Here is a 15937-nt window from a genome sequence, read left to right as displayed (position 1 = left end):
CCACATAATAATGCCACCACAGTGCCCTCCACATAATAATGACACCACAGTGCCCCCACATAATAATGCCACCACTGTGCCCTCCACATAATGACACCACTGTGCCCCCACATAATAAAGCCTCCACTGTGCCCCCACATAATAATGCCTCCACTGTGCCCCCACATAATAAAGCCACCACTGTGCCCTCCACATAATAATGACACCACTGTGCCCCCACATAATAAAGCCACCACTGTGCCCCCACATAATAATGCCTCCACTGTGCCCTCCACATAATAATGACACCACTGTGCCCTCACATAATAATGCCACCACAGTGCCCCCACATAATAATGCCACCGCTGTGCCCTCCACATAATAATGACACCACAGTGCCCCCACATAATAAAGCCTCCACTGTGCCCCCACATAATAATGACACCACAGTGCCCCCACATAATAATGCCACCGCTGTGCCCTCCACATAATAATGACACCACAGTGCCCCCACATAATAATGCCACCGCTGTGCCCTCCACATAATAATGACACCACTGTGCCCCCACATAATAAAGCCTCCACTGTGCCCCCACATAATAATGCCTCCACTGTGCCCCCACATAATAAAGCCACCACTGTGCCCTCCACATAATAATGACACCACTGTGCCCCCACATAATAAAGCCACCACTGTGCCCCCACATAATAATGCCTCCACTGTGCCCCAACATAATAAAGCCACCACTGTGCCCTCCACATAATAATGCCCACCACTGTGCACCCACATAATAATGCCTCCACTGTGCCCCAACATAATAAAGCCACCACTGTGCCCTCCACATAATAATGACACCACTGTGCCCCCACATAATAAAGCCACCACTGTGCCCCCACATAATAATGCCTCCACTGTGCCCCAACATAATAAAGCCACCACTGTGCCCTCCACATAATAATGCCCACCACTGTGCACCCACATAATAATGCCACCACTGTGCCCTCCACATAATAATGCCCACCACTGTGCCCTCACATAATAATGCCCACCACTGTGCCCCCACATAATAATGCCCACCACTGTGCCCCCACATAATAATGCCCACCACTGTGCCCCAACATAATAATGCCCACCACTGTGCCCCAACATAATAATGCCCACCACTGTGCCCTCACATAATAATGTCACCACTGTGCACCCACATAATAATGCCCACCACTGTGCACCCACATAATAATGCCCACCACTGTGCCCCAACATAATAAAGCCACCACTGTGCCCCCACATAATAATGCCTCCACTGTGCCCCAACATAATAATGCCCACCACTGTGCCCCCACATAATAATGCCCACCACTGTGCCCCCACATAATAATGCCACCACTGTGCCCCCACATAATAATGCCTCCACTGTGCCCCAACATAATAATGTCACCACTGTGCCCCCACATAATAATGCCCACCACTGTGCCCCAACATAATAAAGCCACCACTGTGCCCCCACATAATAATGCCTCCACTGTGCCCCAACATAATAAAGCCACCACTGTGCCCCCACATAATAAAGCCACCACTGTGCCCCCACATAATAATGACACCACAGTGCCCCCACATAATAATGCCACCACTGTGCCCTCCACATAATAATGACACCACTGTGCCCCCACATAATAAAGCCACCACAGTGCCCCCACATAATAATGCCACCACAGTGCCCCCACATAATAATGCCACCACTGTGCCCTCCACATAATAATGACACCACTGTGCCCCCACATAATAAAGCCACCACTGTGCCCCCACATAATAATGCCTCCACTGTGCCCCAACATAATAAAGCCACCACTGTGCCCCCACATAATAATGCCCACCACTGTGCCCTCACATAATAATGCCCACCACTGTGCACCCACATAATAATGCCCACCACTGTGCCCCCACATAATAATGCCCACCACTGTGCCCCAACATAATAATGCCCACCACTGTGCCCTCACATAATAATGTCACCACTGTGCACCCACATAATAATGCCCACCACTGTGCACCCACATAATAATGCCCACCACTGTGCCCCAACATAATGCCTCCACTGTGCCCCCACATAATAATGCCTCCACTGTGCCCCAACATAATAATGTCACCACTGTGCCCCAACATAATAATGCCCACCACTGTGCCCCCACATAATAATGCCACCACTGTGCCCCCACTTAATAATGCCTCCACTGTGCCCCAACATAATAATGTCACCACTGTGCCCCCACATAATAATGCCACCACTGTGCCCCAACATAATGCCCACCACTGTGCCCCCACATAATAATGCCACCACTGTGCCCCAACATAATAAAGCCACCACTGTGCCCCCACATAATAATGCCACCACTGTGCCTCCACATAATAATGCCCACCACTGTGCACCCACATAATAATGCCACCACTGTGCACCCACATAATAATGACACCACTGTGCCCTCCACATAATAATGCCCACCACTGTGCACCCACATAATAATGCCACCACTGTGCCCTCCACATAATAATGCCAGCACTGTGCCCCAACATAATGCCCACCACTGTGCCCCCACATAATAATGCCACCACTGTGCCCCAACATAATAAAGCCACCACTGTGCCCCCACATAATAATGCCACCACTGTGCCTCCACATAATAATGACACCACTGTGCACCCACATAATAATGCCACCACTGTGCCCTCCACATAATAATGCCACCACTGTGCCCCAACATAATGCCCACCACTGTGCCCCCACATAATAATGCCACCACTGTGCCCCAACATAATAAAGCCACCACTGTGCCCCCACATAATAATGCCCACCACTGTGCCCCCACATAATAATGCCACCACTGTGCCCCCACATAATAATGCCCACCACTGTGCCCCCACATAATAATGCCCACCACTGTGCCCCAGCATAATTATGCCACCACTGTGCCCCAACATAATTATGCCACCACTGTTCCCCCACATAATAATGCCACCACTGTGCCCCAACATAATAAAGCCACCACTGTGCCCCCACATAATAAAGCCACCACTGTGCCCTCCACATAATAATGCCCACCACTGTGCCCTCACATAATAATGTCACCACTGTGCACCCACATAATAATGTCACCACTGTGCACCCACATAATAATGACACCACTGTGCCCCCACATAATAATGCCACCACTGTGCCCCCACATAATAATGCCACCACTGTGCCCCCACATAATAATGCCCACCACTGTGCCCCCACATAATAATGCCCACCACTGTGCCCCCACATAATAATGCCACCACTGTGCACCCACATAATAATGACACCACTGTGCCCCCACATAATAATGACACCACTGTGCCCCCACATAATAAAGCCACCACTGTGCCCCCACATAATAATGCCCACCACTGTGCCCCCACATAATAATGCCACCACTGTGCCCCCACATAATAATGCCCACCACTGTGCCCCCACATAATAATGCCCACCACTGTGCCCCAGCATAATTATGCCACCACTGTGCCCCAACATAATTATGCCACCACTGTGCCCCCACATAATAATGCCACCACTGTGCCCCAACATAATAAAGCCACCACTGTGCCCCCACATAATAAAGCCACCACTGTGCCCTCCACATAATAATGCCCGCCACTGTGCCCTCACATAATAATGTCACCACTGTGCACCCACATAATAATGCCCACCACTGTGCCCTCACATAATAATGCCACCACTGTGCCCCCACATAATAATGACACCACTGTGCCCCCACATAATAATGCCCACCACTGTGCCCCCACATAATAATGCCACCACTGTGCACCCACATAATAATGCCACCACTGTGCACCCACATAATAATGACACCACTGTGCCCCCACATAATAAAGCCACCACTGTGCACCCACATAATAATGCCCACCACTGTGCACCAACATAATAATGCCACCACTGTGCACCCACATAATAATGCCACCACTGTGCCCTCCACATAATAAAGCCACCACTGTGCACCCACATAATAATGCCCACCACTGTGCCCCCACATAATAAAGCCACCACTGTGCCCCCACATAATAAAGCCACCACTGTGCCCCCACATAATAATGACACCACAGTGCCCCCACATAATAAAGCCACCACTGTGCCCCCACATAATAATGCCTCCACTGTGCCCCAACATAATAAAGCCACCACTGTGCCCCCACATAATAAAGCCACCACTGTGCCCTCCACATAATAATGCCCACCACTGTGCACCCACATAATAATGCCACCACTGTGCCCTCCACATAATAATGCCACCACTGTGCCCTCCACATAATAATGTCACCACTGTGCACCCACATAATAAAGCCACCACTGTGCACCCACATAATAATGCCCACCACTGTGCCCTCACATAATAATGTCACCACTGTGCCCCCACATAATAATGCCCACCACTGTGCCCCCACATAATAATGCCCACCACTGTGCCCCCACATAATAATGCCCACCACTTTGCCCCCACATAATAATGACACCACTGTGCCCCCACATAATAATGCCACCACTGTGCCCTCCACATAATAATGACACCACAGTGCCCCCACATAATAAAGCCACCACTGTGCCCCCACATAATAAAGCCACCATTGTGCCCCCACATAATAATGCCCACCACTGTGCACCCACATAATAATGCCCACCACTGTGCCCCCACATAATAAAGCCACCACTGTGCTCTCCACATAATAATGACACCACAGTGCCCCCACATAATAATGCCACCACTGTGCCCCAACATAATAAAGCCACCACTGTGCCCTCCACATAATAATGTCACCACTGTGCACCCACATAATGCCACCACTGTGCCCCACATAATGCCCACCACTGTGCCCCCACATAATAATGTCACCACTGTGCCCTCACATAATAATGCCACCACTGTGCCCCCACATAATAATGCCCACCACTGTGCCCCCAGATAATAATGTCACCACTGTGCACCCACATAATAATGTCACCACTGTGCCACCACTGTGCACCCACATAATAATGCCACCACTGTGCCCCCACATAATAATGCCCACCACTGTGCACCCACATAATAATGCCACCACTGTGCCCCCACATAATAATGCCACCACTGTGCCCCCACATAATAATGTCACCACTGTGCCCCCACATAATGTCACCACTGTGCCTCCACATAATAATGCCACCACTGTGCACCCACATAATAATGACACCACTGTGCCCCAACATAATAATGCCCACCACTGTGCCCCCACATAATAAAGCCACCACTGTGCACCCACATAATAATGCCCACCACTGTGCCCCCACATAATAATGCCACCACTGTGCCCCCACATAATAATGTCACCACTGTGCCTCCACATAATAATGCCCACCACTGTGCACCCACATAATAATGCCACCACTGTGCCCCCACATAATAATGCCCACCACTGTGCACCCACATAATAATGCCACCACTGTGCCCCCACATAATAATGTCACCACTGTGCACCCACATAATAATGTCACCACTGTGCCCCCACATAATAATGACACCACAGTGCCTCCACATAATAATGACACCACAGTGCCCCCACATAATAATGCCCACCACTGTGCACCCACATAATAATGCCACCACTGTGCACCCACATAATAATGCCCACCACAGTGCCCCCACATAATAATGACACCACTGTGCCCCCACATAATAATGCCACCACTGTGCCCTCACATAATAATGACACCACTGTGCCCTCCACATAATAATGACACCACTGTGCCCCCACATAATAAAGCCACCACTGTGCCCTCCACATAATAATGCCCACCACTTTGCCCTCACATAATAATGTCAACACTGTGCACCCACATAATAATGCCACCACTGTGCCCCCACATAATAATGCCACCACTGTGCCCCCACATAATAATGCCACCACTGTGCACCCACATAATAATGACACCACTGTGCCCCCACATAATAAAGCCACCACTGTGCCCCCACATAATAAAGCCACCACTGTGCCCTCCACATAATAATGCCCACCACTGTGCCCTCACATAATAATGCCACCACTGTGCCCCCACATAATAATGCCACCACTGTGCCCCCACATAATAATGACACCACTGTGCCCCCACATAATAATGTCACCACTGTGCCCCCACATAATAATGACACCACTGTGCCCCCACATAATAATGACACCACTGTGCCCCCACATAATAATGCCACCACTGTGTCCCCACATAATAATGCCCACCACTGTGCCCTCCACATAATGCCCACCACTGTGCCCTCACATAATAATGTCACCACTGTGCACCCACATAATAATGACACCACTGTGCCCCCACATAATAATGCCACCACTGTGCCCCCACATAATAAAGCCACCACTGTGCCCTCCACATAATAATGCCCACCACTGTGCCCTCACATAATAATGCCACCACTGTGCCCCCACATAATAATGCCACCACTGTGCCCCCACATAATAATGACACCACTGTGCCCCCACATAATAATGTCACCACTGTGCACCCACATAATAATGACACCACTGTGCCCCCACATAATAATGCCACCACTGTGTCCCCACATAATAATGCCACCACTGTGCCCTCCACATAATGCCCACCACTGTGCCCTCACATAATAATGACACCACAGTGCCCCCACATACTAATGCCACCACTGTGCCCTCCACATAATGTCACCACTGTGCCCCCACATAATAAAGCCACCACTGTGCCCTCCACATAATAATGCCACCACTGTGCCCTCCACATAATAATGCCCACCACTGTGCACCCACATAATAATGCCCACCACTGTGCACCCACATAATAATGCCCACCACTGTGCCCTCACATAATAATGCCACCACTGTGCCCTCCACATAATAAAGCCACCACTGTGCCCTCACATAATAAAGCCACCACTGTGCCCTCCACATAATAATGCCCACCACTGTGCCCTCACATAATAATGTCACCACTGTGCACCCACATAATAAAGCCACCACTGTGCCCTCCACATAATGCCACCACTGTGTCCTCACATAATAATGTCACCACTGTGCCCTCCACATAATAATGCCACCACTGTGCCCCCACATAATAATGCCACCACTGTGCCCCAACATAATAATGTCACCACTGTTCACCCACATAATAATGACACCACAGTGCCCCCACATAATAATGCCACCACTTTGCCCCCACATAATAAGGACACCACAGTGCACCCCACATAATAATGCCACCACTGTGCCCCCACATAATAATGACACCACAGTGCCCCAACATAATAATGCTACCACTGTGCCCCCACATAATAATGCCACCACTGTGCCCCCACATAATAATGCTCACCACTGTGCCCCCACATAATAAAGCCACCACTGTGCCCCCACATAATAAAGCCACCACTGTGCCCCCACATAATAAAGCCACCACAGTGCCCCCACATAATAATGCCACCACTGTGCCCCCACATAATAATGCCACCACTGTGCCCCCACATAATAATGCCCACCACTGTGCCCCCACATAATAATGCCCACCACTGTGCCCCCACATAATAATGCCCACCACTGTGCCCCCACATAATAATGCCCACCACTGTGCCCTCCACATAATAATGCCCTGCACTGTGCCACCGCATAATAATGCCACCACTGTGCCCCCGCATAATAATGCCACCACTGTGCCCCCGCATAATAATGCCACCACTGTGCCCCCGCATAATAATGCCACCACTGTGCCCCCACATAATAATGACACCACTGTGCCCCCACATAATAAAGCCACCACTGTGCCCTCCACATAATAATGCCCACCACTGTGCCCTCACATAATAATGCCACCACTGTGCCCCCACATAATAAAGCCACCACTGTGCCCTCCACATAATGATGCCCACCACTGTGCCCTCACATAATAATGCCACCACTGTGCCCCCACATAATAATGCCACCACTGTGCCCCCACATAATAATGACACCACTGTGCCCCCACATAATAATGTCACCACTGTGCCCCCACATAATAATGACACCACTGTGCCCCCACATAATAATGCCACCACTGTGCCCTCCACATAATAATGCCACCACTGTGCCCTCACATAATAATGTCACCACTGTGCACCCACATAATAATGCCACCACTGTGCCCTCCACATAATAATGCCCACCACTGTGCCCCCACATAATAAAGCCACCACTGTGCCCTCACATAATAATGTCACCACTGTGCACCCACATAATAATGCCCACCACTGTGCACCCACATAATAATGCCCACCACTGTGCCCTCACATAATAATGCCCACCACTGTGCCCTCCACATAATAATGCCACCACTGTGCCCTCACATAATAATGTCACCACTGTGCACCCACATAATAATGCCACCACTGTGCCCCCACATAATAATGCCACCACTGTGCCCCCACATAATAATGCCACCACTGTGCCCTCCACATAATAATGCCCACCACTGTGCCCCCACATAATAAAGCCACCACTGTGCCCCCACATAATAATGCCACCACTGTGCACCCACATAATAATGCCCACCACTGTGCCCCCACATAATAAAGCCACCACTGTGCCCTCACATAATGTCACCACTGTACACCCACATAATAATGCCCACCAATGTGCCCCCACATAATAAAGCCACCACTGTGCCCCCACATAATAAAGCCACCACTGTGCCCTCCACATAATAATGCCCACCACTGTGCCCCCACATAATAAAGCCACCACTGTGCCCCCACATAATAAAGCCACCACTGTGCCCCCACATAATAATGCCCACCACTGTGCCCCAACATAATAAAGCCACCACTGTGCCCTCCACATAATAATGCCCACCACTGTGCCCTCACATAATAATGTCACCACTGTGCACCCACATAATGCCACCACTGTGCCCCAACATAATGCCCACCACTGTGCCCCCACATAATAATGCCACCACTGTGCCCCCACATAATAATGCCCACAGCTGTGCCTCCACATAATAATGCCAACACTGTGCCCCCACATAATAATGCCCACCGCTGTGTCCTCACATAATAATGTCACCACTGTGCACCCACATAATAATGACACCACTGTGCCCCCACATAATAATGCCACCACTGTGCCCCCACATAATAAAGCCACCACTGTGCCCCCACATAATAATGCCCACCACTGTGCCCCAACATAATAAAGCCACCACTGTGCCCCCACATAATAATGCCCACCACTGTGCCCCAACATAATAAAGCCACCACTGTGCCCCACATAATAATGTCACCACTGTGCACCCACATAATGCCACCACTGTGCCCCAACATAATGCCCACCACTGTGCCCCCACATAATAATGCCACCACTGTGCCCCCACATAATAATGCCCACAGCTGTGCCTCCACATAATAATGCCAACACTGTGCCCCCACATAATAATGTCACCACTGTGCCCCCACATAATAAAGCCACCACTGTGCCCTCCACATAATAAAGCCACCACTGTGCCCTCACATAATAATGCCATCATTGTGCCCTCACATAATAAAGCCACCACTGTGCCCTCACATAATAATGTCACCACTGTGCCCTCCACATAATAAAGCCACCACTGTGCCCTCACATAATAATGTCACCACTGTGCACCCACATAATAAAGCCACCACTGTGCCCTCACATAATAATGTCACCACTGTGCCCTCCACATAATAAAGCCACCACTGTGCCCTCACATAATAATGTCACCACTGTGCACCCACATAATAATGCCACCACTGTGCCCCCACATAATAAAGCCACCACTGTGCACCCACATAATAATGCCACCACTATGCCCCCACATAATAATGCCACCACTGTGCCCCCACATAATAATGCCACCACTGTGCCCCCACATAATAATGCCACCACTGTGCACCCACATAATGCCACCACTGTGCCCCAACATAATAATGCCACCACTGTGCCCCACATAATAATGCCACCACTGTGCACCCACATAATGCCACCACTGTGCCCCAACATAATAATGCCACCACTGTGCCCCCACATAATAATGCCACCACTGTGCCCCCACATAATAAAGCCACCACTGTGCCCCCACATAATAATGCCACCACTGTGCCCCCACATAATAAAGCCACCACTGTGCCCCCACATAATAATGCCCACCACTGTGCCCCACATAATAATGCCACCACTGTGCCCCCACATAATAAAGCCACCACTGTGCACCCACATAATAAAGCCACCACTGTGCCCCCACATAATAATGCCACCACTGTGCCCCCACATAATAAAGCCACCACTGTGCCCCCACATAATAAAGCCACCACTGTGCCCCCACATAATAATGCCACCACTGTGCCCCCACATAATAATGTCACCATTGTGCCCCTACATAATAATGTCACCATTGTGCCCCTACATAATAATGTCACCAATGTGCCCCCCACATAATAATGTCACCATTGTGCCCCTACATAATAATGTCACCAATGTGCCCCCCCACATAATGCCCCCACTGTGCAAATTACCAAGTATATATCTTGTGTCTTCTAGACGGTAAAATTGCTCTCTAGGAAAAATGAATGCCGTGTGCAAGTGCCCACATGTTGCGACTAGAAAGTTATGATGCCCTCTGTGTGCTCCTTTGACGTCCACGATAATCTGAGTGCTTCGATAATAATAATGCTTAAGTGCCCACTTGTCATTTTGTTATTTTTCCTTGAGTCCCCTCATGTACTGTAATAATGTCCCCCAAGGCCCCTTCACATACAGTAATAGTGTCCCCCGAGGCCTCTTCACATACAGTAATAGTGTCCCCCGAGGCCTCTTCACATACAGTAATAGTGTCCTCCGAGGCCCCTTCACATACAGTAATAGTGTCCCCCGAGGCCTCTTCACATACAGTAATAGTGTCCCCCGAGGCCTCTTCACATACAGTAATAGTGTCCTCCGAGGCCCCTTCACATACAGTAATAATGTCCTCCGAGGCCCCTTCACATACAGTAATAATGTCCTCCGAGGCCCCTTCACATACAGTAATAGTGTCCCCCGAGGCCCCTTCACATTGAGTAATAATGTCCCCCGAGGCCTCTTCACATACAGTAATAGTGTCCCCCGAGGCCCCTGCACATACAGTAATAATGCCCCCCGAGGCCCCTTCACATACAGTAATAGTGTCCCCCGAGGCCCCTTCACATACAGTAAGTGTCCTCCGAGGCCCCTTCACATACAGTAATAATGTCCCCCGAGGCCCCTGCACATACAGTAATAGTGTCCCCCGAGGCCCCTTCACATACAGTAATAATGTCCCCCGAGGCCCCTGCACATACAGTAATAGTGTCCCCCGAGGCCCCTTCACATACAGTAATAGTGTCCCCCGAGGCCCCTTCACATACAGTAATAGTGTCCCCCGAGGCCCCTTCACATACAGTAAGTGTCCTCCGAGGCCCCTTCACATACAGTAATAATGTCCCCCGAGGCCCCTGCACATACAGTAATAGTGTCCCCCGAGGCCCCTTCACATACAGTAATAGTGTCCTCCGAGGCCCCTTCACATACAGTAATAATGTCCCCCGAGGCCCCTGCACATACACTAATAATGTCCCCCGAGGCCCCTGCACATACAGTAATAATGCCCCCCGAGGCCCCTGCACATACAGTAATAGTGTCCCCCGAGGCCCCTTCACATACAGTAATAGTGTCCCCCGAGGCCCCTGCACATACAGTAATAGTGTCCCCCGAGGCCCCTGCACATACAGTAATAGTGTCCCCCGAGGCCCCTTCACATACAGTAATAATGTCCCCCGAGGCCCCTTCACATACACTAATAATGTCCCCCGAGGCCCCTGCACATACAGTAATAATGTCCCCCGAGGCCCCTGCACATACAGTAATAATGTCCCCCGAGGCCCCTGCACATACAGTAATAGTGTCCCCCGAGGCCCCTTCACATACAGTAATAGTGTCCCCCGAGGCCCCTGCACATACAGTAATAATGTCCCCCGAGGCCCCTTCACATACAGTAATAATGTCCCCCGAGGCCCCTGCACATACAGTAATAGTGTCCCCCGAGGCCCCTGCACATACAGTAATAGTGTCCCCCGAGGCCCCTGCACATACAGTAATGGTGTCCCCCGAGGCCCCTTCACATACAGTAATAGTGTCCCCCGAGGCCCCTGCACATACAGGAATAGTGTCCCCCGAGGCCCCTGCACATACAGTAATAGTGTACCCCGAGGCCCCTGCACATACAGTAATGGTGTCCCCCGAGGCCCCTTCACATACAGTAATAGTGTCCCCCGAGGCCCCTTCACATACAGTAATAATGTCCCCCGAGGCCCCTTCACATACAGTAATAATGTCCCCCGAGGCCCCTGCACATACAGTAATAGTGTCCCCCGAGGCCCCTGCACATACAGTAATAGTGTCCCCCGAGGCCCCTTCACATACAGTAATAATGTCCCCCGAGGCCCCTGCACATACAGTAATAATGTCCCCCGAGGCCCCTTCACATACAGTAATAGTGTCCCCCGAGGCCCCTTCACATACAGGAATAGTGTCCCCCGAGGCCCCTGCACATACAGTAATGGTGTCCCCCGAGGCCCCTTCACATACAGTAATAGTGTCCCCCGAGGCCCCTGCACATACAGTAATAGTGTCCCCCGAGGCCCCTTCACATACAGTAATAATGTCCCCCGAGGCCCCTTCACATACAGTAATAATGTCCCCCGAGGCCCCTGCACATACAGTAATAGTGTCCCCCGAGGCCCCTGCACATACAGTAATAGTGTCTCCCGAGGCCCCTGCACATACAGTAATGGTGTCCCCCGAGGCCCCTTCACATACAGTAATAGTGTCCCCCGAGGCCCCTTCACATACAGTAATAGTGTCCCCCGAGGCCCCTTCACATACAGTAATAGTGTCCCCCGAGGCCCCTTCACATACAGTAATAATGTCCCCCGAGGCCCCTTCACATACAGTAATAATGTCCCCCGAGGCCCCTGCACATACAGTAATAATGTCCCCCGAGGCCCCTTCACATACAGTAATAATGTCCCCCGAGGCCCCTGCACATACAGTAATAATGTCCCCCGAGGCCCCTGCACATACAGTAATAATGTCCCCCGAGGCCCCTGCACATACAGTAATAATGTCCCCCGAGGCCCCTGCACATACAGTAATAATGTCCCCCGAGGCCCCTTCACATACAGTAATAGTGTCCCCCGAGGCCCCTGCACATACAGTAATAGTGTCCCCCGAGGCCCCTGCACATACAGTAATAGTGTCCCCCGAGGCCCCTGCACATACAGTAATAGTGTCCCCCGAGGCCCCTGCACATACAGTAATAGTGTCCCCCGAGGCCCCTGCACATACAGTAATAGTGTCCCCCGAGGCCCCTGCACATACAGTAATAGTGTCCCCCGAGGCCCCTGCACATACAGTAATAGTGTCCCCCGAGGCCCCTGCACATACAGTAATAGTGTCCCCCGAGGCCCCTGCACATACAGTAATAGTGTCCCCCGAGGCCCCTGCACATACAGTAATAGTGTCCCCCGAGGCCCCTGCACATACAGTAATAGTGTCCCCCGAGGCCCCTGCACATACAGTAATGGTGTCCCCCGAGGCCCCTGCACATACAGTAATGGTGTCCCCCGAGGCCCCTGCACATACAGTAATAGTGTCCCCCGAGGCCCCTGCACATACAGTAATAGTGTCCCCCGAGGCCCCTGCACATACAGGAATAGTGTCCCCCGAGGCCCCTTCACATACAGTAATGGTGTCCCCCGAGGCCCCTGCACATCCAGTAATGGTGTCCCCCGAGGCCCCTGCACATCCAGTAATGGTGTCCCCCGAGGCCCCTGCACATCCAGTAATGGTGTCCCCCGAGGCCCCTTCACATACAGTAATAGTGTCCCCCGAGGCCCCTTCACATACAGTAATAGTGTCCCCCGAGGCCCCTGCACATACAGTAATAGTGTCCCCCGAGGCCCCTGCACATACAGTAATAGTGTCCCCCGAGGCCCCTGCACATACAGTAATAGTGTCCCCCGAGGCCCCTGCACATACAGTAATAGTGTCCCCCGAGGCCCCTGCACATACAGTAATAGTGTCCCCCGAGGCCCCTGCACATACAGTAATAATGTCCCCCGAGGCCCCTGCACATACAGTAATAATGTCCCCCGAGGCCCCTTCACATACAGTAATAATTTCCCCCGAGTCCTCCCCCCATCGGGACTTGTCCAGGGCATTTCTCTGCCGTCTTGTAGGCTGCGGAGCGGAGAGCCATGGTGCCGGGAGACTCTACTCTACCATGAATGGTAACCATATCGGCATGCTGCATACACCAATACAGTGAAGAGTGGCGGTGTTTCCGGTGGTCCTGCAAGTGAGCTACCCTTGGCAACCAGCCCTGCTGTTCTCCTTGGCAACCAGCCCTGCTGTTCTCCTTGGCAACTACCCTACTGAGTGTCCTCTGTTTTTCTGCACTTTGCACTAATGGCCGGCATCGCTTTCTTGGGTTAGACATCACGTGAGGTGCTCGAAGGACTTTAGTTCATGGACTTTCTACAACGTGCCGACACGGTTCTGTCTGATCTTGTTTTTTAGGCTGTCTCAAGCCCAGAAGAATATTCCAGCGAGTCCAGGCGGAGGTATCACAGCTACTCCACCTAAGCTGGAGAGCCTGAGAGAGGAAGAAGAGGAGCTGAGGAGGAGACTGGACCAGAGCAAGGTGTGTGTGGTCATCTGGACAGACATTGAGCAAGGTGTGTGTTCATCTGGACAGACATTGAGCAAGGTGTGTGTTCATCTGGACAGACATTGAGCAAGGTGTGTGTGGTCATCTGGACAGACATTGAGCAAGGTGTGTGGTCATCTGCATAGACATTGAGCAAGGTGTGTGTGGTCATCTGGACTGACATTGAGCAAGGTGTGTGTGGTCATCTGGACAGACATTGAGTAAGTTGTGTGTGGTCATCTGGACTGACATTGAGCAAGGAGTGTGTGGTCATCTGCACAGACATTGAGCAAGGTGTGTGTGGTCATCTGCACAGACATTGAGCAAGGTGTGTGTGGTCATCTGGACAGACATTGAGCAAGGAGTGTGTGGTCATCTGGACAGACATTGAGCAAGGAGTGTGTGGTCATCTGGACTGACATTGAGCAAGGTGTGTGTGGTCATCTGGACTGACATTGAGCAAGGTGTGTGTGGTCATCTGGACTGACATTGAGCAAGGTGTGTGTGGTCATCTGGACAGACATTGAGCAAGGTGTGTGGTCATCTGCATAGACATTGAGCAAGGTGTGTGTGGTCATCTGGACAGACATTGAGCAAGGTGTGTGTGGTCATCTGGACAGACATTGAGCAAGGTGTGTGTGGTCATCTGGACAGACATTGAGCAAGGTGTGTGTGGTCATCTGCACAGACATTGAGCAAGGTGTGTGTGGTCATCTGGACAGTCATTGAGCAAGGTGTGTGTGGTCATCTGGATTGACATTGAGCAAGGTGTGTGTGGTCATCTGGACTGACATTGAGAAAGGTGTGTGGTCATCTGGACAGACATTGAGCAAGGAGTGTGTGGTCATCTGCACAGACACTGAGCAAGGTGTGTGTGGTCATCTGGACAAACATTGAGCAAGGTGTGTGTGTTCATCTGGACAGACATTGAGCAAGGTGTGTGTGGTCATCTGCACAGACATTGAGCAAGGTGTGTGTGGTCATCTGGACAGACATTGAGCAAGGTGTGTGTGGTCATCTGGACAGACATTGAGCAAGGTGTGTGTGGTCATCTGGACTGACATTGAGCAAGGTGTGTGGTCATCTGGACAGACATTGAGCAAGGAGTGTGTGGTCATCTGGACAGACATTGAGCAAGGAGTGTGTGGTCATCT

At 51.1% G+C, this 15937-nt stretch overlaps 1 protein-coding gene across 2 annotated transcripts in view; it reads left to right on the top strand.

Annotated features, from left to right (window-relative positions):
- Positions 1 to 15937, top strand: part of SH3BP1 (SH3 domain binding protein 1) — a 258494-nt gene that overhangs the window by 195859 nt on the left and 46698 nt on the right. For both annotated transcript variants that reach the window (XM_073645218.1, XM_073645219.1), the window contains one exon: positions 14654 to 14777. In XM_073645218.1, coding sequence (XP_073501319.1) covers positions 14654 to 14777 — 124 coding nt within the window. The remainder of the gene's footprint in view (positions 1 to 14653; positions 14778 to 15937) is intronic.

The sequence above is a fragment of the Phyllobates terribilis genome, unplaced genomic scaffold (genome assembly GCF_046119375.1).
Source record: "Phyllobates terribilis strain yellow unplaced genomic scaffold, ASM4611937v1 Scaffold_8__6_contigs__length_399053987, whole genome shotgun sequence".
Taxonomy (NCBI): Eukaryota; Metazoa; Chordata; class Amphibia; order Anura; family Dendrobatidae; genus Phyllobates; species Phyllobates terribilis.
This window is presented reverse-complemented; position numbering and strand designations above follow the sequence as displayed.